Source organism: Liolophura sinensis, chromosome 1 (genome assembly GCF_032854445.1).
Source record: "Liolophura sinensis isolate JHLJ2023 chromosome 1, CUHK_Ljap_v2, whole genome shotgun sequence".
Taxonomy (NCBI): domain Eukaryota; kingdom Metazoa; phylum Mollusca; class Polyplacophora; order Chitonida; family Chitonidae; genus Liolophura; species Liolophura sinensis.
The window spans coordinates 8,895,954-8,922,405 of NC_088295.1; the positions used below are offsets into that span (position 1 = coordinate 8,895,954).

Here is a 26,452-nt window from a genome sequence, read left to right on the forward strand (position 1 = left end):
TGTCATGTACAACTGTACATATCATCGAGGGTAACGAGAAACCAATAGCTCGCCAGTGAGGGCTTCATTTCAAATGACAGCTTAGATTCACAGGACGTTTGATTCATACTCAGCAGTCTTAAGATAGAACCAAAGGTGTTTGATACTGGGGTCAAACATGCAGCGAAAGCTGTAATAATGTACTTGACCCCAACATAAAACCTTACTCTGAGGCAAAATACATATGTATAGTGAATAAAATGAAAGTCCAAAACAAGGTAATTTGGATAAAAAAATCAAATATAATATCAAAATAAATATGTGTGCATCATCAAGGCATGTTTATCAAACCCATGAAGTTTCATGTAGATATGTTGAAAACTGATACCAGCTGACCCGAACATAAAACCTTACTCTGAGGCTACACATGCATCTGTGAAGTGAATGTGAAGACAGCAAGGCCAAAACATGGTAGTTTTTACCAAAACAGAAAAATCAAGTATAATTTCAACATCAAAAACTTGATAATTTGAATAAAAATCCAAATATCCCTAATTATATAAAATTATTTATTTCATGAAGTCTTCAAAGCATGCACATCGTCCCCACCAAGTTTCAGCAAGATGTTGGAAAATCTGTGGCAACAGCTGACCCAAACAAAAAACCTTCCCCAGTACCCCCAAAATATAGTACTGGGTAAAATGGCATATTCAAAACCTGATAATTTGAATAAACATATAAATACGCCTAATTATTTAAAATCATTTACTTGATTAGGTCTTCAAAGCAAGTCCATCACCTCCAACATGTTTCTGCAAGATGGTGTAAAAACTGTGGCAACAGCTGACCCAAACAAAGAAAATCCCGAAGTCATAATCAAAATGAGTAAATGTCTAAATCATGTTCATCATTCCCACCAAGTTTCATAAAGGTGATGGGAAGAGTGTGAGACTAGCAGACCCAAACATAAAACCTTACTCAACTGACCCAAACATAAAACCTTACTCAACTGACCCAAACAAGAAACCTTACTCAATTGACCCAAACATAAAACCTTACTCAACTGACCCAAACAAGAAACCTTACTCAACTGACCCAAACATAAAACCTTACTCAACTGACCCAAACATAAAACCTTACTCAACTGACCCAAACAAAAAACCTTACTCAACTGACCCAAACAAGAAACCTTACTCAACTGACCCAAACATAAAACCTTACTCAACTGACCCAAACATGAAACCTTACTCAACTGACCCAAACATGAAACCTTACTCAACTGACCCAAACATAAAACCTTACTCAACTGACCCAAACAAGAAACCTTACTCAACTGACCCAAACATAAAACCTTACTCAACTGACCCAAACAAGAAACCTTACTCAACTGACCCAAACATGAAACCTTACTCAACTGACCCAAACATGAAACCTTACTCAACTGACCCAAACATAAAACCTTACTCAACTGACCCAAACATAAAACCTTACTCAACTGACCCAAACATAAAACCTTACTCAGACACCAACACCAACGCCATTTTTTTTTCCACAGTCAAAATACCTCGCCTTACTTTGTACAGCGAGCTAAACTACCCTACATGACTTCAAATTTTCTACCATGACCACGTGTAATTTCCTCAGTTCCTGATTCTGACAGTTCTATAATTTTTAGAAAGATGCTTTCAGGTTTGTTTGGATGTTGCACATGTAGGTTGATACCAAAAATAATATTTTATGATATTTCTTTGCCATTAAAGACTCACTTTTACATAATATAATATTTCTCTTATAAGACGACCGCCAGCATTCCGGTGAGAGGAAACTGGGCAGAGCGTGGGAGAAATCAAGGACCACACATGGGTTACAGGCAAACCTTTCCATGTATGGCCGCAGAGAAAGCCAGCATGAACTGGACTTCAACATATTCAATAAAGGTAAGCACATAAATTATAAAATGTAAAGAGAACATAAAGGAATATGTACACAATGAATCTCTCCCTTCGAACATGATAATGTTGACTAAACCAGCTGAAATATACATGTACAGGAATCTATTAGATCATGTGCACAGAAAAGCCTGCTTCAGAACACATCATTTCTCAGTTTTAAATCAAGGAATGAACACTGTTAAATGTTGTTAGTATCACACTCAAACATTTCAATAGGATACTACATATATCATTCAGAACAATGCCGCCTGATTAATATATTGAATGAGCCATACAGACAAAGGGAGGTAAATCTACACTCAGAGGTAGAAACTTGAATAAATGCCATTCAGAATTAATAAAATGATTCTGAACATCATAGGCTTTTAAATCCACTTCCAAGATGTAATTTGCTTCACATTATAAGGTTTCCATAAATAGAGCAGAATAATGTATCAGGACTATTACACAAAATGCCAGGTTGGGGATGAGACAGTTAGATTAAGGGAGGTAACTGATGGGATGGTAACTTGCTCACATGCCATTCAGCCTGATGTTGTGTGGAGAATGTACTTACAATTCTGGGTTTATACGGAGGCTGGACATCACGTGCCTCAATTCGCTCCCAGTCAATCCGTCTGAAGAAAGCATGCTCCTTGATATCTCTCTCTCCTGTACTTCCACAGCCAAGCCTCTTCGAGGGATTTTTAGTAAGCAACTACAAATGACAAAACAAACGGCATGTAACTTTTAAAGGCTGAATCCAGACTAGCTGAACACTTGAGACAGCTCTACATAGCATGTGATGTATTGATACAGTTTACTTGCTAAAACAGCTTGTTGTCTACAACAACAGAGCATATTAAATTCATTTAAATCATTATTTGCTATGCAACATGCAGGGTATGTACACAATAAAGTCTCAAGCACATAGATTTCAATTAATTGAAACACATCAATTTCATAAATTTTAACCAACTTTATTTTGTAAAATACTCTATGCGATAGCAGGTTCCAACAAAGCACAGGATATCACTGTCCTGAAACTTGCGCATTACGTTGTAGAAATACTGACCCCTTTGCAAATCGAGACTGCTTCCCGTGACATTGACTTGGGGTAAGAGACGTTGTGATCAGTTATCGATGTAAACAGTTCTTCCTCATCTTCTCCATCAAATGGGGGCTAGAGTAAGAAAAAAAAGTGACATGACCATTCATCATGACCATAACTTATTTTTCACAAAAATCCTAAAATCATGTTTTTTTAATAACCAAAATAGTATTTTCAGGTAAATACCTATCTATCTTTGTACAAATATTTGAAGAAATTCAATCTAATAGAAAAATAGTGGAAAAAAAAAAATAGAATGGATCTGCGAACAGCAGATCCTAGGCTGGGATCCCGGATCGGATCGATGACCTTTTCCCCTTCATGTCCTGTGGATGTTGACACAGGTCAAAGATTTTCAGCACACATAGAGTACGTGTGTAGCGCTTGCCACTCAGTGATTTTCAGCTTTACAGCTGTAATGGTTTTTTTCTCACCAGACCTCCAAATATGGTGGGATTAGCGCTTTTTCGCATTTTGATCGCAATTTGTGGCTAAACTGTACGTTGCTGGAAAGAAATAAGTCCAGATTCATGATCAGGACGTCAAACTACGTCGGGTAGCATGCTTACAATGTTCGTGCCTTCATCCTAGTCGCAAATGCATTTAAAATGCATCATGTAACATGGGGACGTCAAAGTGCCAAATACAGCAAATTGGCCTGTGGACAATATTTGAAGAACTGCAACTCCCACATTTATTGACACACTTCCATGATTTTCCGCACGCCTACAGTGCCCATATAGCCCTTTGTACTCAGTCATTTTCAGCTCCACAGCTGCAGCGCTTTTGTGTAACCTGACCTCCAAAACATGAGCAAAAATTGCACTTTTTCGCACTTTCATAGCAACTGGCGACCAAACCGTGCGTCGGAGAAAGGAAAAACTACCAGATTCGTCATCAAAATATGCAACTACGCCTAGCAGCCTACTTAAAACCTTGAAATTCACAACATTTTCATCGCCTGACAAATTGGCGAAGCTGGGATCGAACTCTGACATGACTGACAGAAAGAAGAAAAATCAAAGTTTGTACTTTCATGTCTCAATCCACAACCTGCCATGAACAGACTCACTGCTCTACTGATATCTAGGTCATTGTTAGAAAGTCAATACCTGGACCACAGCACATGGCAATGTCTGTCAATCACATTGGCCTGGTTAGTGCATAGTAAAGACAAGGCCTGCGCAAAACAAAGCTAACTTTTACAGGTCCACGTCCTTTGCTGTTGTAGTTAGAATTCTACGCCATCTAACAGAGTACTGTATAGCTGAATGTCATCCTACAACCGTTTCGGGAGATCACAGACAGTGTAGCCGAAAGCATCAGGTCAAATACTATAAACCCAGTCCAGTCCCCATCTAACTCCATGTTAAAGTAATAGGATTCCCATCTTTTTCTAAACAAAAAACGGTGTTGTCATGTAAACACTTCTAGCGAGAAAACTGTTGATTGTAGCTCAAATCCGTTGGCAATTGCTCAAAAGAGCATGTCTTGGGCTACTATTTGGTGCAGGTTGCACATTTCCAGCTCCCATAGTTCTCAAGTTACAGGTCATTGAAGTTACGTAACTTTTTTTAGTTTTTTGCTCATATCTCAAAACGTTACACAGATATGCAAAAAATAAAAGCAGATTCGGAATCGGCAGCTCAAGATACATCAGAATACGTTGAGAACAATTGACATTTCAGAACTTTTTGTGACGTCACAAATTCGACCAATGGCGAGCTTCCAGAGTTTTGACCAGAAGTGAACCATTTTTGCAAACTTTTTGTAACTCAGGATCTTCTAGCTGCATGCCAAATTTGAAAACAATGGGTTCAGTGGTTCTTGAGAAGAAGATTTTTAAAAGTTTTACACAAAATTAAATATGGCGGCCGAACCATGTGACATAGCAAAAAAATGGAGAATTTGTCCCAAGATATTCACCGCCAGAATATATCAGCAAAATTTGGGACTTCTACATTGAACGGTGTAGGAGTTTCCTTGCTAACAAAGTCGATGAAAAAAAAAAAAAATAATCAGAAACTAGAATGGATCTGCGAATAGCAGATCCTAGGCCGGGATCCCGGATCTGATCGATGACGTTTTCCCCTTCATGTTCTGTGTTCGATGGACACATGTTCCACATAAACGGCTTTCAATGTTTACATGCGACCTTACACCGTTTGTCAGTGAGGCAGTCGGCCGGTCATTTGCATTCCCTCGAATAGATCGGCGACCTTAATGATGCTACGCTATGCCCAGTGAAAAACGGTCGTTCCTTGGCAGACTTAGCCCGCTATTTGTAACAAATCAGGCAAAAACACGACCAGTGTAACAGCAAGTTTGTACATTCACATCTCAATCCACGACCTGCCATGCACAGCCTTACTGCTCCACTGATAGCTCGGTCATCGTTAGAAAAGCAATTGGACCACGGCACATGTCCATATCTGTCAATCACCCTGGCCTGTTTAACGTATAGTAAAGAGGAGGAGGTCTGCGCAAAACAAAGCTAACTTTTACAGGTCCACGTCGTTTGCTGTTGTAGTTAGATCTCTACGCCATCTAATAGAGTACTGGAGTTAGATGGGAACTGGAATCAATGTCATCCTACAACCGTTTCGGGAGATCACGGACAGTGTAGCCAAAAGCATCAGGTCAAAAATACTACAAACCCAGACCAGTCCCCATCTAACTCCATGTTAAAGCAATGGGATTCCCATCTTTTTCTAAACAAAAAACGGTGTTCTGATTTAAACGCTTGTAGCGAAAAAACTATTGATCGGAGCTCAAATCCGTTGACAAATGCTCGAAAGAGCATGTCTTGGGCTACAATTTCGTACAGGTTGCACGTTTCTAGCTTCCACAGTTCTCGAGTTACAGGTCATTGAAGTTACATAACGTTTTTGAGTTTTTTTGCTTATATCTCAAAAAGTTACACAGATATGCAAAAAATACAACCAGATTCGGAATCAGCAGCTCAAGATACATCAGAATACGTTGAGAACACTTGATCTTTGAGAACTTTTTGTGACGTCACAACTTCGACCAATGGCGAGCTTCCAGAGCTTTGACCGGAAGTGAACCATTTTCGCAAACTTTAAAGAACTTGTAACCTACTAGCTGCATGTCAAATTTGAGAACGATCGATTCAGTGGTTCTGGAGAAGAAGATTTTTAAAGGTTTTACACAAAATCCAATATGGCGGGCGAACCACGTGACATAGCAAAAAAATGGAGAATTTGTCCCGAGATATTCACCGCCAGAATATTCATGCAAAATTTGGGACCTCTATATTGAATAGTGTAAAAGTTTCCTTGCTAACAAAGTCGGTGAAAAAAAATAATAATAATAATAATAAGAAAAAAAAGAACGATTACAATAGGGATCCTGTTCGGGAAGAACGGGATCCCTAAAAACAGAACGATTACAATAGGGAAGAACGGGATCCCTAAAATTTTTTTCAAAATATGTGGGAGAGATGGCTGTATAGGGGGAGGGTACTCCAGTGTACAGCCTTATCAGGTTATCCCCCTTGCCATGTACAGATCAGAATTATGACAACTCACCTGACCAGCTAACATTTCATACAACAAGACACCATACGCCCACCAGTCTACCGATTTACCATACGGCTGATATAATACAATCTGAAAGAAAGAACAAAGAGAGCTGAAATCATTGCTGAAGCATTATCATTCACGTGCACATGATGAATTTCTGAAACACACATCTGTCATTGTAACACAAATGTCAAGATCAACCATTTACTTACTTATTCCCTTGATTGTTGTTTGCTACCATTCTTAAAAAATTTTTATTAGAATAATGACGGCCATTTTTTATGGATAGAGGAAATAAAATTACCTTGTGTAAACCATGGACTTTGGCAGATTACTGACAAACTTTCTCAAGTGTGACGTACAGATATGCACTTAATATTGGTGGAAGACAAATGTTGTTTTTTTTTTGTGACAGTTTATTATCATGAAAACCACAAGAAAATGAGAGCAGGTTTCAGGGTTGAGGTTAATGAGCAATATGGATAACAATACACAATACGCTGAATGATACTATATATTTAAAACATCTGTTGAATGGGTCAATAAATGTCACTTCATACACAACAACCTAACCAAAAAGCTAGCTTTTGTTTTGTGTAACATCTACAGATTGACTGCCCAGCTGGCAATTAGGACAGAACATGTGGACGGGTTGATAACTGGGCTGGTTAAGTGGCTAGGCAGATTAAGTGACTATGCTGGTTCATTGACTGAGATGCCTAAGTGACTGGATGTTGTAGAAAAGTTAGTGACGAAGTTCTGGATGTGGCCGCTACAATGTAGCCCTGCTGTACAAAGTCAGTCTGCGAGGAGTGCCTGATAGGGGTTATCAGAGCAGAATGTATGGTTATAGACACAAGCCTATCACTGGTCTAGTCCAGCCTTTCCCCTAGCTGATGTTATCATTACAGGCTAACAGGAGACATCTGCTGCCAAAATTGAGATTTCCTACCTATATTGTCTGGGCATCACATATGAGGCACTGAGCGACTGCTGCGGCAGACTGGCCTCCCAGCCAACACTGTCACTAAGTGAGTCGATAGAAGGCACTGTCCGCACAATCAATACAACCCGAATTCCCCCCACAAACTGGCCACCCTTTAGAGGTGTAATTAAACAAGACAAGATTCTGTTCTCACTGTCTCTGGCACAGGCAGCATATATAATGCATGGTATTATCCAGCTATTATCTGGCAAGGAGTGATATAGGCCAATTCCATGGAAAAACAATCACCTCTCAAGTACTGTCTCCAGGCTGCAGGAAAACTGATGCCAGCAAACTGTGTACCAGTAATCAATTTCTACTTACACACATGTACACTATTCATGAGGACACTTGTCAACACTGACTACACACATGTACACTGTCATGTTTGTGGGGACACTGGTCAACACTGACTACACACATGTACACTGTCATGTTTGTGGGGACACTTGTCAACACTGACTACACACATGTACACTGTCATGTTCGTGGGGACACTTGTCAACACTGACTACACACATGTACACTGTCATGTTTGTGGGGACACTCGTCACACAAACACACTGTCATGTTTGTGGGGACACTTGTCAACACTGACTACACACATGTACACTGTCATGTTTGTGGGGACACTCGTCACACAAACACACTGTCATGTTTGTGGGGACAGTTGTCACACTGACTACACACATGTACACTGTCATGTTTGTGGGGACACTCGTCACACAAACACAATGTCATGTTTGTGGGGACACTCGTCACACTGACTGCACACATGTACACTGTCATGTTCATGGGGACACTCGTCACACTGACTGCACACATGTACAGTCATGTTGGTGGGGACACTCGTCAACACTGACTACACAATGTACAGTCATGTTGGTGGGGACACTCGTCAACACTGACTACACAATGTACAGTCATGTTGGTGGGGACACTGGTCAACACTGACTACACAATGTACAGTCATGTTGGTGGGGACACTCGTCAACACTGACTACACAATGTACAGTCATGTTCATTACTACTGACTTTATAGTAACTATCTATATGAATCCATATGTTCGCAACTTTCATATTACCATACTGACTTAACTGTCTACACCATGTTTATAGCTGTACATTCAATACATAGTGGCTCACATGTATAGATATGTTCATGTTCAGCTATATCTCATGTCTGCACCAGCATGCACGTGTATAAATATGTTCACGTTCATCTATATCTCATGTCTGCACCAGCATGCACGTGTATAAATATGTTCATGTTCAGCTTTATCTCATGTCTACACCAGCATGCACCTGTATAGATATGTTCATGTTCAGCTATATCTCATGTCTGCACCAGCATGCATGTGCATAGACATGTTCTTGTTCAGCTATATCTCACGTCTACACCAGCATGCATGTGTATAGATATGTTCACTTTCGGCTTTATCTCATGTTTACACCAGCATGCACGTGTATAGACATGTTCACGTTCATCTATATCTCATGTCTACACCAGCATGCATGTGTATAGATATGTTCATGTTCAGCTATATCTCACATCTACACCAGCATGCATGTGCATAGACATGTTCTTGTTCAGTTATATCTCACGTCTGCACCAGCATGCATGTGTATAGACATGTTCATGTTCAGCTATATCTCACGTCTACACCAGATGTATGATCAGCTGTTATATATTAATATTGCATTATGTCTATACTAATCTTACATGTTTCCTGTTCAGCTTTATCTCATGTGTATCTATGCCAGCATGTGTGTTGAACTTTTAAACATTATTACTGCATTGTCTATACTAATCAGACATGTTCAGCTTTACCTCATGTCCATTTATACCAGCATATATGTTCAGCTTTACCTCATGTCTATTTATACCAGCATGTCTGTTCAGCTTTACCTCATGTCTATTTATACCAGCATGTATGTTAAGCTTTACCTCATGTCTATTTATACCAGCATGTATGTTCAGCTTTACCTCATGTCTATTTATACCAGCATGTATGTTCAGCTTTACCTCATGTCTATTTATACCAGCATGTATGTTCAGCTTTACCTCATGTCTATTTATACCAGTATGTATGTTCAGCTTTATCTCATGTCTATTTATACCAGCATATATGTTCAGCTTTACCTCATGTCTATTTATACCAGCATGTATGTGCAGCTTTACCTCAAGTCTATTTATACCAGAATATATGTTCAACTTTACCTCATGTCTATTTATACCAACATGTATGTTCAGCTTTACCTCATGTCTATTTATACCAGCAGGTGCATGTATGTTCAGCTTTACCTCATGTCTATTTATACCAACATGTATGTTCAGCTTTACCTCATGTCTATTTATACCAGCAGGTATGTTCAGCTTTACCTCATGTCTATTTATACCAACATGTACGTTCAGCTTTACCTCATGTCTATTTATACCAGCATGTATGTTCAGCTATGGCCAGTCAACACTAACTTACATGTGAAGCCACATATGTACTTTCATCTGTCAAGACCAATTTAATGTCACACTGATTTATGAACATAAATAATCTGTATTCCAACTAATTTACATTTAATTAATCATAAACTGCATGGCAGTGACTGATATTTTCCCATATGTCTTTCATCATATACAATGGGCATGTAGTTTGGATTCAGTTATGCAAGTCATTTTCTGTGCGGGCAGTGCAACATCTATCTACCTGTCTAATCCACAACTTAACTAGAACAAATACACCTGTTACATAAAGGATGACACAAACAAATATATACTTCATCTCTTCATAACAATCTCCTATCACAGAATCTCCACGTTGTAATACCTGTTGTAAACACCACACACGTAAGCGGCTTATGGTAACTACACTGTAGCTCTGTCTGAAAGCCTGTAATCACTCACACAGCAGGCCAGAGACATACATATCACTGAGAAAGACTCCACACCAAAGCTCTCCTCAACATTCCTTACATGCCTCAAGTAATGCCAGAAAATTGATATTTAAATAATAAATCAGCACTTGAAATTGCTCTGTCATTATCCACTGGTCAATGTGTCTGGGTGGAAACCAACCCACACCAGCCAGTCTCCACTGTTGACAAACACTCAGGGCATTTTGGCACTTCCTCATGAGACACATATCTGCCCCATCATCAGACACCTGTGTGCATTAGCCCATCATAAGACACCTGTATGCATTAGCAAACATCAGACACCTGTCTACATTAACCAACATCAGACACCCGTCTGCATTACCCCATCATCAGACACCTGTCTGCATTAGTCAATCACCAGACAACTATCTGCATTATCCCATTATCAGACACCTGATTGCATTAGCTCATCATCAGACACCTGTCTGCTGTACGTATCTGTATTACGCCCTCATACATACTCCTGTGAATGTCCCCTGTAGACAGGTATACAAGTAGACAACCTGCAATGCTTGTCATATGTCCATATTCCTTACAAGATTCAAGGAAGTGATGGAGAACCTGGTAAATACAGGATATGAATCATTACACCCGAAGACTTCATTTTTAGACTTGCCAGAAAATCTGAGTGCAAAGGATCTCCTAGCTTTCAAGATGTGAGTGTACCTGTATAACATTGAGTGGCACCGTCAACTATGGATATCTAATCTCATTACAACAAAGCTCCTCTTTATTACCCCAATGTTAACCCCTCACGATCTATTGATTCTGTCGCCACAATGGGCAGGGCTGCTGTATTGGCACAGAGGGAAACCCTGTCTACAGGCTCAGGCCCCCAGGAAATACTACCCTGGAGCTGCGATCATCTGTACCTTCCTGACTCCTGCGCAGAGGGCTTTATCAACGAGATACAGGTTACCACACCCTGGATTAACTGATCGTTTGACTGACAGATTTTTACTCAGGCACATATCTGCATACAAAGAGAGATATCCCTGCCTTGAGAAAAGAATCTGGGTTTTCACTCTCTCTGTTCTTGGGTGCTTGGTTACAATACATGACCATAAGATCATTCTCATCTTTTGATTCTAAAGACTATCCACCTTCCTCAAAAATGGCCTGCAAATCTGTTCAGTCACACTTGCAGAATGTTTGTCACCAGCTTGTCAACTGTAGAAGATTTAGTTCAGACACTTCAGTTTCCTTCACCCATAAAACTCATACATATTATAAAATTTGAATACATCAATATGATAAACAAGTCAAATATATATAAACAGGAAGGAAAGAATCTGTACGCCTGACAGAACACGTATAAGACTCATTCATCTTATGTACACTTGTGAAATTCATGTGCACACTTGTGACATACATTTGTACACTTGTGACTTACATATATTACCTGGTGATTTACTTAGAATTAACTCACCTCTGGAGCAATGTAATCCGGCGTTCCGCAAAATGTCCGCGTGGTTTTTTCTCCAAAGATTCCTTCCTTACACATTCCAAAGTCAGCTATTTTGATATGGCCTTCAGCATCTAACATAACATTATCCAGTTTTAAATCTCTGAAATATAAAAACCCAAGATTTTATACTCACTGCATGTATATATACTTTATCATAACTGATACACTAATCTAATGAACTCCTGTATAACAGAAATATATTGGCTGGTAATTAGTACAGAGCATGTATTACTGGGGTGTTACCAGGATCATATTAGCTGTACTGTCAGTTTCAACCTCTGAAGCACTTATTTCAGTGGAATTTATGCATACAATTATCATGAAAATATTGCTAAAATGATTTACTTGTTTTATTGAAGAAGCATGTTTCAAAAAATTGTGAAAATTATTTCTCTACACCCCATAGTTCTCTCAGAATATTTAAAAGTATTAGTCTCAGAAGCAGTTGAAAAATTTGGCTATGTCACTTACCTGTAAACAATACCCTGGCCATGAAGGAATAAAAGGCCAATTGCAATTTCTGCTGCATAAAACCTGAACAGAGTACATAGTTCAAGATTAAAGTAATGTTTCACTTCCATAACAAAGCGGAAGCATCAAAATGTTATGAAGGAAAACCTCCCTTGGAGGTGCCAACAGAACACCAAGGTTCAAAAGGACCAGAGCTAACACAATATTTAAAAAGGAACAGAGCTAACACCAAACTGAAAAAGGAACAGAGCTAACACCAAGGTTCAAATGGAACAGGGCTAACACCATGGTTCAAACGGAACAGAGCTGACAGCAAGGTTCAAAAGGAACAAAGCTAACACCCAGGTTCAAAAGGAACAGAGCCAACACCAAGGTTCAAAAGGAACAGAGCTAACACCAAACTGAAAAAGGAACAGAGCTGACACCAAGGTTCAAAAGGAACAGGGTTAACACCAAGGTTCAAAAGGAACAGAGCTGACACCAAGGTTCAAAAGGAACAGAGCTGACACCAAGGTTCAAAAGGAACTGAGCTGACACCAAGGTTCAAATGGAACAGGGCTAACACCAAGGTTCAAAAGGAACAGAGCTGACACCAAGGTTCAAAAGGAACAAAGCTAACACAAGGTTCAAAAGGAATAGAGCTGACACCAAGGTTCAAAAGGAACAGGGCTGACACCAAGGTTCAAAAGGAACAGGGCTAACACCCAGGTTCAAAAGGAACAGAGCTGACACCAAGGTTCAAAAAGAACCGAGCTGACACCAAGGTTCAAAAAGAACAGAGCTGACACCAAGGTTCAAAAGGAACAGGTTTAACACCAAGGTTCAAAAGGAACAGAGCTGACAGCAAGGTTCAATTGAAACAGGGCTGACACCAATGTTCAAAAGGAACAGAGCTGACACCAAGGTTCAATTGGAACAGAGCTGACACCAAGGTTCAAAAGGAACAAAGCTAACACCAGGGTTCAAAAGAAACAGAGCTGACACCAATGTTCAAAAGGAACAGAGCTGACACCAAGGTTCAATTGGAACAGAGCTGACACCAAGGTTCAAAAGGAACAAAGCTAACACCAAGGTTCAAAAGAAACAGAGCTGACACCAAGGTTCAAAAGGAACAGAGCTGACACCAAGTTTCAAAGACAAAAATCATTGTCAGTTTCTGTCAACCTTGCCCCGTGTGATGTGATAATATTCCTAATACGATGTTGAATCAGGCATATATGATGTTGAATCAGGCATATATGATGTTGAGTAAGCCAATTATCATTTGTCTCAGTGACGTCCAGAGCACCTGGATGCCCAGCATCAATGTGGCTAAACCACAACAATGGTGTGACACCATCTGTTCTAGCATATTCTTATGCCATGCAAAAGAGGAGACCTTATGTTCTGCATTATCATATCTGAATCATACAAAGGTGCAATTTATACACTGCAGTTTTTTTCTTTCAATTTAAAAAAGTAACTGAAACATTCTTGACCCTTTTCATTTAACTCGACTTTTTAAAAATTCAGACACTCGTGTAGCTCTCTAAACTTGTACCCATCTTTTCACATCTCGATAAAAGTTTTGAAATATAATAATTATTTGCTATCAAAAGCAAGCAAAACCTTAACGATTCCTTCATAGTGTTTTATAGAACATTGACAATTACATATGATGTCAAGATTACTTCATGCCATATGGCACATACATGTTTCGGATAACATACAAGTTACATATGTAATTTCTATCTGGTTTCTTTTCTGAAAATATGTCATACCAAATCATATACAATTTGATTATTTATCTCAATGGTGTTTTACACCATACTGAAGAATATTTCAATTATACAATTACAGCCAGCACTGGGCGGGGAGAAAACCAAGTTCAGGGAAATCTAGCTACAGCCATCTGCTGGTTGGCTAAACCAAACCAATCACAACATGGTGAATGCTAGCACCTATAAAAACCAAGTCATTAAGTTTTTCCATCAAAAATCTGATGTCATAGGAAATATATCCGATTAATTTTTTATGAACATCATTTTATTGACTTACACAGCAACAGGTTCTTTAAATTTGCCTTCTTGTTGAATTCTGTACATTAAATCTCCTCCGTTGACATATTCCATCACAAAATACAATCGGTCCTGAACAGAAAACATTCATCAGTTATCAAATGACCATGTGATTGTTCAATACTCTCTGATTAAAACTGGACAGTCTACCACTTTACACCATCCATTACTAATAAGGCAGTTTAATGCTTGGAAGATTCCCTATTTTGTCTTCAATCCTCTGAGGAAATGGCATAGTTACTGTTCTGGATTGGTGTCTATTAAGGGATGGTGTTAGTGAGTATAGTTTTGACCCAGGCGGTGGAGCGGATGATCCGTCATTACCAGCCATCAGTCCTCAGCACAAAGGCAGGGGGAGGCTGGTGAATGTCCGACACACATTATTGTCAGTAAACACTGTGAGGTGTCAATCAAACATGAAGTATAGATGGCAGTGTGGAGGCCGCTAATTCCCCCTGAGATGACCTCTTAATTGACCAGTCCAGCATGGCCAAACTTTGCCGGTCAGCTTTGGGTCATGAGTCTAATTCACAGACTTCCCACCATATCTCAATACCAAAGATCATTCTGACACAAGACCTGAGCACAACCCAAAACATAATATGTGATATTCCATATAAATCTGATGAACACATCCATATTCCTGTCTCTGGAAAGAAATTAACCACGTTTCCTTCCACTATGCCTAGCTTATCATTCAAGTATCTATACAGAAGCAATTTGATACAATTGAAACAATGCCAAAATCAATGCTAAATCACTTACAAGTGAAACAAATTCAATAACTGAACACATTATTTTGAACAGGAATTGTTAAACTCGAGTTGAAGGAGGCAATTTCCTTAACTTACACATATGTAACATGAAAATAACTGCCGTTTATCACAAAAATATTTTCGGGGAATGTACATGTACGCCAAATGCAACATGTCTCAGGTATCTCCCGTCATTATCAAAACTTGCACACATTTTCTTTGCTGATCTGAAAAAGTTACCTACCATGGTCTGGAAACAGGAGTGAAGCTGAACAAGGAACGGGGGTTTGTTAGCCAGAGCTAAAACCCGTTTTTCTATCATCGTACATTCCACGTCGTCATCTTGTATGATCACATCTTTTTTGAGAATTTTTACCGCGTACAGTTCCTCCGTACCTTTTCTTTCTGCCATGACCACCTTCATGAACAGACAAGGCAACATGACCATTACAATACATGTATTCATGGGCTTTTTCTTTGTGCTTCAAAGACCATCAGACAATTATACACAGATATCATAGGTAACAGCTACTAATCTAGGGTCTAACATTGTCACCCATTTTCCTTATACATATACTTCTTCTGGCCAAAATTAAAAAATAATTAAAAAACAAAAAACAAGAAAAGAATCTTTCATAAGATCACTGACTTTCACTTCTTACAAAATCCATACTTAAAAAAAATTTCTGTCTAGTAAATGTATCTATATACTCTTGACAAATTATGCTTGCAATGTGCTCTATTGTAGTTTGGTTGTTCAACATCTTCTTTACCCTGATATTGTATAGCAGTCATCTGACTTAATTCCATATTCTGATTCACCAATTCACTTCACAATACACTGACCTTGCCAAAGCTGCCCTTTCCCAGAACTGTAAGGAAATTAAAATCACTAGCTCTGACAATGTCTTGTTTGGAAAGGTTCTTGGATATGTCCTGACTGGGGGGCAGCTTTCTGTCATCTATATTTAACTGCTTCTGAAAGGAAACATACAGTGTATGTATTACTCTGTAATAACTATACCAATTGTAATACACTGTATAAACTACAAGAATACACTGTACTGAAAATTGCACAGGAATCCGCTATTTAAAAAGTACTCTTTCAGAAGTCAAGATGGACATTCAAAGCCATGCTAGGTACTAATCCTGTAAATCATTCTGCATTAACAGACAACAGCCATTCTTGAGTCAACAGTGGGATTTGAACTCCTACCTGGAGAACCTAGTGATGGATGGCCCGCTTGTAATTGCATAACAATTCCTAATCCAGAGAACATCCAAAGAGTAAAAAGCTTGTGCTTGTAGATCTATGAGTCATTCAGTACCCACAGAATTCCCCAAACTCTTATAGCTGGGACATTCCAATTTAAGCCTTTAACAATGAAGCACTTACATCAAACAGGTGCACATCTTTGAGCATTACCTGAAAGCGTTTCTTTAGTTCTTGCATATTGGCTGTCACATCATCAGGGACTGGTATTCCATAAAACTCTCCTTCTTCCTGACTAAGCAATTTAAACCAGCCCTCGATCGGGTTTTTCAGAATTTCTGAGATCCCGAAGGACAGAGAGCCCATGAAGTCATTACGTGAGGTACGGTCCCAGTCCCATACTTCTACAGAGAGACGCTTAGCATGGTCCTCCGCCGTGAGATCACTGTGGTAACAGAGAGAAGGGAATGACTACCAAGTATAGAACCGCCAGAAACCACACACCAAAAACTGCATATCTGCATCAAACAGTTGGCAAAATTATGAATCAAAGTTTTGTCAGAACCAATAGGTGGAAAAGCCCTGTCTGAAGCAGAAAGAAAGATTGAGAGAGAGAGACTCACCTAATACAGTTGTGGACACAAGGCAATGCTGACAAGCACAGTAAATAAGTTTGATTTCAGGAGGCAAGACATTATAAGAAGAGACACAGCTTAATTTGAGTAACAAAAGCCCAGCAGAGGACTAACAATTTACTTACAAAGTAAAACTTTCATTCCATTCCGGGTTGAGCGTGGCCTTCACTGTTTTGGTTTTCTTTTTGGTTTTGTTGCCTTCATCTGGAATAAGTTTTACTTTCACATAAGGATCAGCCAGTCCATTTGGGTCCATGGGAATAAGGTTTCTGGCTTCCCGCACTGTAACAAAGTACGGTACAGTAATTATTCCCCTTAATACGATAAAAGTGTCTGCAAAATCTTGGCAAATTACCAAAGTGCAACAGCTGGCCATAACCCTTGATCTACAAGGTGAAAATGATGTTTCCTTAATGTTCAATAACTCGCCGTTCACAGCACCTTGGCTGTAATACATACATAATCCAACATTGGAATGTGAAGGCTATAAGTTTTCATTACTCTAGTGACTGAAGATGAAAGCTTGTGGAGAGGGTTATAATCTTGCACAAACAAATTACACTGCATGATGAAATGTTTTCAGTCTGAAGCAAATGTGCTGCTTTCAGATGGTTGAATCCTTAAGAGACATCAGTCTCGTCTTGCTCTCATGCACAGTATCCTCCACTTCTCCTTTATATTAGGAAATTTTTCATTGAATCTTTTCCCCCCATGCAATTTTTCAAAGCATCATGTAAAAAACACTGTCAGTAAAATAATAACCAATAACTTTTCCTGTTGCAATGGTGTGGATACCACAAAAAGCAATACAAAAAGCTTATTACTTCACTAAAATGAAATTTGAAAAACGGCTTCATTTGTGTCATATTGGGATAGATGGAGGCGATGAATTTCTCTCTCAAGATGGGCTCATTACGAGGAAGTTTCCTCTGCAGCCCACTGTTGATGACAATGGACGCTTGCTTTACTTGTTACTGACAAGCCATGTCATAAATTTTTGGCCCAAGGCTGGGCTTCTGAGAGATGATATACGTCAGATGCCAAAATGGCCTTCCTCATTCATAAAGGTGAAGCACACTAAGGCAAGGAAACAAGCCTGGGAGTGAAGTATGACAAGCATATCACCACGAGACCCCTCAAACGCTCTCTAATCTCACCCATCCAGCTTATCACATGCCTTGATTAAAGAATTATTGAAGACAGCCAAGATTTGCTGTGATCAATCGCACCAGTTGACATCAGATCTCAAACCGCCTGATGCCTTCACATTTCAGTATCCAAAAATGCATGTAGGATGTGGATATTCTTACTGACAGCTAATTAAACCTTACAATGTACACTGTATCTAGGGTATTATAGCAGGCTTTAAACTGCAATGTGTCTTTAACAGCATCTAATGCAAACACTTAACAACATGCAGGTCACATAACAAAATATACCTGTTATTGCTCCATAAGTAAAAAGTGGGCTTTATTTATTTGCTTTGTAGGTGTCTTATAATGTACTCAGCAAGTTTCCATTTATGGAAGACAGCTGTGAGATTAATGGCAGCAGGAATGCAGACAGGGATAGATGGAGCCTCCGCGGGTTTGTTGCTAGGAACCTGTCAGATCTTCTGCCATAAACCAGAAGCTAACTGGACACAAGACAGAAAACAGCAAAATGACACAATCACAGAACGTATATGTAAATGTACAGTTTGTTTTGATAACTATACAAAGATGTGAAACTATACAAAGATGTGAGCAAGCCTGTTACTCAACTCTACAGTACCTATGTGCACTTATATGAATCTAAAACTTGTATGTGTGTGAAGAACATGTAGCATTACATACAGTACACTACAAGTAAACGCTGTGGTGTCACAAAGATAATGCTACAGGCTGCAGTTATGTGCACGTTCCCTTCACTTTGTACAACAGGCCCTAGATGTGCGTCTTCACAACAATCTCCTCTCAGCACGAACTAATACCAGAATATTTTATGTTAAATAAAAGCAGAACTCCTTCCAAAAATTGGCCACAAATCTGAAAAAAAGCCCACATGTTCTGTATTTCTCTCAAAGACTACATGCACGTCTACATGCCAATGTACAAAACAATGCTAGTTACATGTACAAAAGACAACAAAGAGAAAATTAATTACAGCACGTTGATATTGGTGAGATGTGGTACAAGTGCTTGTCCTCTGATTGATCATCAAAATGCTGTCTGTCTCATCATATTGTGCTCTTTGCTTCCACCGGGAGCTGTTATTGATCAAAAATGACAGGTCCATTGAGGAGTAGTTTAGCCCACCAGCTCCACAACCCGCTACATCTCCACAGTCATATACATTTCAGCTGGGTATTCCGAGTGCCCTGTTATCGCCCAAGGCCCACCAAACACTCCCTTGCCACATAATTGTCCGGCTATACCCCAAAATGATAGTACTTATTGAATAGTTCGCTCAGTCTGGTGGTATCTCCGAGTTAGAAGAGACCAAACTAAGGCAGGTCCAGCTGTCCTGGTCAAGCTCTCCTCTTCATCCTTCATGTGTGTGTGCATCCCTACACAAATGACAGGCACAGCATGGCAAACCACCAGACAACCAAACCTCTAATTTCTCATTGGAATGTAATTAAACTGAGCCGATAACAGGAAGGTGACCATGAACTGATCAGTTCATGGTCGTGGTCAGCTGATGAGATCCAGAAGTGCCTTGGTCAGAGATCAAATACCGCATCATGTCAAGCAATATGCAAATGTGGTCAAAATGATTTCAACGTCATGTTATCAATCAAATCACGTGTGTACGTGTTTTAATGCAATAGCATTTCAAATTATCAAGTATTTGCATGAAAAACCTTTGCATGAGTGTGCTTCCCCCAGTACAGGTATCAGTAGCATGTGCAGGATCTCACTAACATACCTGACCATTCAGGAAATTCACTGAAAACAAACTTGTCGCTTTCTAAGAAACTAAATCAACATTCCTAAATGGAATACATATTTATATACTGCACATGTACTGTCAAGCAGTCATTTCCCCGAAAAGCAATTTCTGCCACTTCTGATTTGAAATGCTGCTCAAAGCTGCTGCAGGTGGCTATATGTATTAGACATGGTTTGGGCAGGATACAGTAAAAGGCCCTGGTGGCCACAGGTGCTGACTGCATGGGGAAAATGTCTGTCTTCTGGGATGAGGCAGCGCCTGCCTGCTCGGGATGACAACAACATGCTGCCTGATACATTGCCAGCCCCGCCGTCAGGGGCACACAAGCCCCTCCTACAATAGACGACCACGCACCATCCATGACACCAGCGAGGCCACACTGGCCTTTCAGGGCCCTAGTCATACCATGTCACAGACACATTAAGCAGCTGTTCCGGCTTCAGCTCTTCACCATGCATGACCCTAGAGCACTAGCACAGGGGCTAGTTAAATCACTTTAAAATGTCTCTGATGTTATTAGCCATAGCAGTCCCAGGAACATTTTGGAACATTATTCTGTCTGCTCACACGGGATTTTCCCAAAATACTTTCTTGCCAAGTTATGAGCAAACAAACCAATGACATGCCTCACACCCTGCATAATGACAGCCTCTAGATGACAATAAACATGTATTATGGAGGGACAATGCCGACATGTATCATGGAGGCCAATGCCGACATGCCGTTCACTGGAGGCTTGTAAACTCAGGACAAACACAAAGGTTTTTTATCGCACAAGAGGCAGGTGTTGTACGCTCATACATTGAGTAACCCTAATATATTCATACATCTACGACATGGATGTCTGATCTGCTGTGGTAAATCAACATCTGATGACAGCATAAGAGGAAATGGAGCTTGTCACAGGTTCCCTGGAGTGTGCTTATTAATATGATGATTTGATGCACGACAATTCCATACGCGAAATGTACACAGATATATACACAGTAAACTAGATTCAACAGCATGATAATGTGTAACAAATTCTAATTCCATATTTGTATGATTAATGCATTATTCTTGAGATATCATTTCTACCATACCTTATATAATCCAAGAGATCTCTTTCATTTATTTATTTATTTGATTGGTGTTTTACGTTGTACTCAAGAACATTTCACAGTATTATGGTGTGAGGAATCCAGGGTAACCTGCACCCAAGTTGCTGGCAGACCTTACCACATATGACATGAGAGAAATCCAGCATGCATTTGACTTGAACCCACAGCGAACGCATTGCTGAGAAGATATACTCTTTCACATAGTCTCTACTATCTGGTAAAGGATTTACATTTACTTCATGTTTTAATATTTAATAACGATACTTCCACATCTAAATGCACCCAACAGTTCATTTAGTTATGTCTTCAACCAGCATAAAGATACTCTTGCAATCACCAAAATTTTCAACTGTCACCAGTCTAATAAAACCTTCAGAGGGACAAGACTGTTCTGAAATGTCAATGGTCTACTTTACGACAAATTCGAGAGAGTAAGCTTAGAGCAGACTATTTTAATGGAGACATTCAGCTGTTGCTATGGAGACCAGCTTGTAACATCCTTGACATCTCTGACCGCCACCCTAAAGCTGTTCTCCAATCAATGGTTTTCTCAGTATAAGTTATTAATAACATCAACTGTTGTTTAAATCAATTAAGTCTGAGAAAATTTGCCATATCCTCAGTCCTATGAGAGAGGGTGTTAGCCCTGTGGGTCTTCCTGTCTCTTACATTGTCCTTGCACCACTGCACCTGCCCACTGCCTTGGTACAGACAGTCTGAACAAGTACACAAACAAGTCTGTGGCTTTTTTTGTTTTTGTAACACAACAATACACGAAACATGACAAATGTCTTGTCCAAGTGTTGTATAGATCTGTAATATAATCCACAAGAAGGCGCACTGCACATGGTGATATATTCCAATGTTTCAGAAGGCAAAATTAATGAGGTCTGTAATTATGGTCTAGCCAAACATCAGGATGATATCCACAGCGATTCTGTGCATGCCGTTCATCCACTAGGACTGAAGTCAGTCTCATGTTTATGTTTGTGACCAGTCTTATATAAGCCATATATTCCCGAGTAGCAGATCAAATATTCCTATACTAGTTTTTCACAAACAGATAATCAGCATAATACAGCTCTTTTACAGAAAAAATGCACAATAAGTTCATGGTTTGAGAGGTCTATGATTCCAGTAAACCATAAAACAACCTGTAGTGTTTGACATGACCAAAACAACAAAGTGGGTTGATGGTTTAGCAGTGGGCTAGTCATTTGCACTGATTCTTGGTGAAGGAGTTTCATGAATAAGCAAAGCATCCAATCATTCTTTAATTACCAGCAGTATACCCACTGTTCCATACTAATGTCACATTGCACGATCATGCAAATTTCATGCATCCAGTACTGAACACAAAGGATTAAAAGTTCCACAGCAAATAAAAGACAACAATCAGAATGTTGCATTCTAATGCCACCTTTCATTAAAACATCCAAAACAAACCAATATGGATGTCCATTTTACACGTCTGAGTTCTACAGACAATCCTGACTGACCAGAAAAGAGAGTTCACTGCTTGGAAACCAGAATTTGGTTTTGGTGGATTCACTTGTTCTTTGTGGATTCAGTTGGATTCACTTGTTCTTTGTGGATTCACTTGTTCTTTGTGGATTCACTTGTTCTTTGTGGATTCAGTTGGATTGACTTGTTCTTTGTGGATTCACTTGGATTCACTTGTTATTTGTGCCAGTTGGTGGAGAACATTTACTTTACAGTTTGAGCTACTGATTACTGCTACTCACCTGATCATACTATAAATGTCTGGATACTATAGGAGACCTGATCATACTATAAATGTTTGGATGCTATAGGAGACCTGATCATACTATAAATGTTTGGATGCTATAGGAGACCTGATCATACTATAAATGTCTGGATGCTATAGGAGGCCTGATCATACTATAAATGTTTGGATGCTATAAGAGACCTGATCATACTATAAATGTTTGGATGCTATAGGAGACCTGATCATACTATAAATGGTTGGATGCTATAAGAGACCTGATCATACTATAAATGTTTGGATGCTATAGGAGACCTGATCATACTATAAATGTTTGGATGCTATAGGAAGCCTGATCATACTATAAATGTTTGGATGCTATAAGAGACCTGATCATACTATAAATGTTTGGATGCTATAGGAGACCTGATCATACTATAAATGTTTGGATGCTATAGGAGACCTGATCATACTATAAATGTTTGGATGCTATAAGAGGCCTGATCATACTATAAATGTTTGGATGCTATAAGAGACCTGATCATACTATAAATGTTTGGATGCTATAGGAGACCTGATCATACTATAAATGGTTGGATGCTATAAGAGACCTGATCATACTATAAATGTTTGGATGCTATAGGAGACCTGATCATACTATAAATGTTTGGATGCTATAGGAAGCCTGATCATACTATAAATGTTTGGATGCTATAAGAGACCTGATCATACTATAAATGTTTGGATGCTATAGGAGACCTGATCATACTATAAATGTTTGGATGCTATAGGAGACCTGATCATACTATCAATGTTTGGATACTACAAGAGACCTTATCATACTATAAATGTCTGGATGCTTTAGGAGACCTGATCATACTATAGATGTTTGGATACAATAGGAGACCTGATCATACTATAAATGTTTGGATGCTACAGGAGACCTGATCACACTATAAATGTCTGGATGCTATAAGAGACCTGATCATACTATAAATGTTTGGATGCTATAGGAGACCTGATCATACTATAAATGTTTGGATGCTATAAGAGACCTGATCATACTATAAATGTTTGGATGCTATAGGAGACCTGATCATGCTATAAATGTTTGGATACTACAAGAGACCTGATCATACTATAAATGTCTGGATGCTATAGGAGACCTGATCATACTATAAATGTTTGGATACTATAGGAGATCTGATCATACTATAAATGTCTGGATGCTATAGGAGACCTGATCATACTATAAATGTTTGGATACTACAGGAGATCTGATCACACTATAAATGTTTGGACCATTCACTTTTACATGCCTAATATACACAATATGCTAATATTAACATAATATCTAAATCTGGAGCAAAAAGTATAGCAGTCAACATTTCGGAGCTGCAGTGAAAGTACTTATCATCTTAGCAAACAGGATCTGATGACACAGGTGAAGGCAAGACTTTAAGTGGAAACCTGTTGAGAAAGGTGAATTCAATATGTTTCTAACAGAGAAAACAAATGGAAGTGTTTGCAAAACATCAACGAGGCTAAGAGGCAAACAGCATGTGGTTAAAACAGTCTAGGTGTCAATCTATTAATGGTCAAATAGACCTCTTTAGCCTTGCGGTCCTGAGGGCAGAGGAGTAGTCTGAGAACAATACAAAGTCCATCATCACACTGAACCAGGCGCTTCATGATGGCACCCGTGCACGCTGAGTGAAGCCACTGGTATCAATGCCATTTTAATCTTTTCTCCAGCTTTATGTCATGGGTATTTGATGCAGGTTTAGTTTGATGTCCATTTTGTTTATTTTTTCCACAATGAGAAAATTACTTGAAAACTTCCAACTAAATCCTTCAGTGGAATAACAATAGCTTCTGATCAGGATCCGTTCAATGATATAAAACATTTGTTTATTTTTTTCTGGTGCAGTTTATTTGCCAGCAATTATTCTCTAATCTACTTACCGTAAAAAAACACCATACCAACCGGACTGACTGGGTTGTTTGAGATTCCTGAACTATTTTAGCAGTTAAATGACAAAAGAACCACTTACATACTCAACCATACATGTAAACTACTTCCATACTCAACCATACATGTAAACCACTTCTATACTCAACCATACATGTAAACCACTTCCATACTCAACCATACAGGTAAACCACTTCCATACTCAACCATACATGTAAACCACTTCTATACTCAACCATACATGTAAACCACTTCCCTACTCAACCATACATGTAAACCACTTCCCTACTCACCCATACACGTAAACCACTGCCATACTCAACCATACATGTAAACCACTTCCCTACTCAACCATACATGTAAACCACTTCCCTACTCACCCATACACGTAAAACCACTTCCATACTCAACCATACATGTAAACCACGTCCCTACTCAACCAAAACCACTTCCCTACTCAACCATACATGTAAACCACTTCCCTACTCAACCATACATGTAAACCATTTCCCTACTCACCCATACACATAAAACCACTTCCATACTCAACCAAACATGTAAACCACTTCCATACTCAGCCCTACATGTAAACCACTTCCCTACTCAACCCTACATGTAAGCCACTTCCATACTCAATCATACATGTAAACCACTTCCCTACTCAACCCTACACATAAACCACTTCCATACATGTAAACCACTCCCATACTCAACCATACATGTAAGCCACTCCCATACTTAATCAAAGCCACTCCCATACTTAATCAAAACCACTTCCATACTCAACCATACATGTAAACCACTTCCATACTCAACCATACATGTCAACCACTTCCATCCTCAACCATACATATAAAGAACTTCCATACTCAACCAAAACCAATTCCATACTCAACCATACATGTAAACCACGTCCCTACTCAACCATACACGTAAACCACTTCCATACTCAACCAAAACCACTTCCATACTCAACCATACATGTAAACCACGTCCCTACTCAACCAAAACCACTTCCATACTCAACCATACATGTAAACCAGTTCTATACTCAACCATACATATAAACCACTTCCATACTCAACCAAAACCAATTCCATACTCAACAGTACATAAAAACCGCTTCCACACCCAACTATGCACGTAAACCACTTCTATACTCAACCATACATGTAAACCACTTCCATACTCAACCATACAGGTAAACCACTTCCATACTCAACCATACATGTAAACCACTTCCATACTCAACCATACATGTAAACCACTTCTATACTCAACCATACATGTAAACCACTTCTATACTCAACCATACATGTCAACCACTTCTATACTCAACCATACATGTAAACCACTTCTATACTCAACCATACATGTAAACCACTTCTATACTCAACCATACATGTAAACCACTTCTATACTCAACCATACAGGTAAACCACTTCTATACTCAACCAAACATGTAAACCACTTCCATACTCAACCATACATGTAAACCACTTCTATACTCAACCATACATGTAAACCACTTCTATACTCAACTATACATGTAAACCACTTCTATACTCAACCATACATGTAAACCACTTCTATACTCAACCATACATGTAAACCACTTCTATACTCAACCATACAT

General features: G+C 39.1%; 1 protein-coding gene across 7 annotated transcripts in view; it reads right to left on the bottom strand.

Annotated features, from left to right (window-relative positions):
• The window catches only part of LOC135461690 (calcium-dependent protein kinase C-like), a 100,836-nt gene that overhangs the window by 8,132 nt on the left and 66,252 nt on the right, over positions 1-26,452 (bottom strand). For 4 of the 7 annotated variants that reach the window (XM_064738887.1, XM_064738884.1, XM_064738883.1 and 1 more), the window contains exons 6-15: positions 17,210-17,366; positions 16,663-16,894; positions 16,083-16,214; positions 15,481-15,654; positions 14,462-14,553; positions 12,425-12,487; positions 11,915-12,053; positions 6,573-6,653; positions 2,986-3,093; positions 2,488-2,628 (exon numbers count right to left, since the gene is read on the bottom strand). In XM_064738887.1, coding sequence (XP_064594957.1) covers positions 2,488-2,628; positions 2,986-3,093; positions 6,573-6,653; positions 11,915-12,053; positions 12,425-12,487; positions 14,462-14,553; positions 15,481-15,654; positions 16,083-16,214; positions 16,663-16,894; positions 17,210-17,366 — 1,319 coding nt within the window. The remainder of the gene's footprint in view (positions 1-2,487; positions 2,629-2,985; positions 3,094-6,572; positions 6,654-11,914; positions 12,054-12,424; positions 12,488-14,461; positions 14,554-15,480; positions 15,655-16,082; positions 16,215-16,662; positions 16,895-17,209; positions 17,367-26,452) is intronic. The other 3 variants (XM_064738889.1, XM_064738885.1, XM_064738888.1) reach the window with 1 other exon arrangement.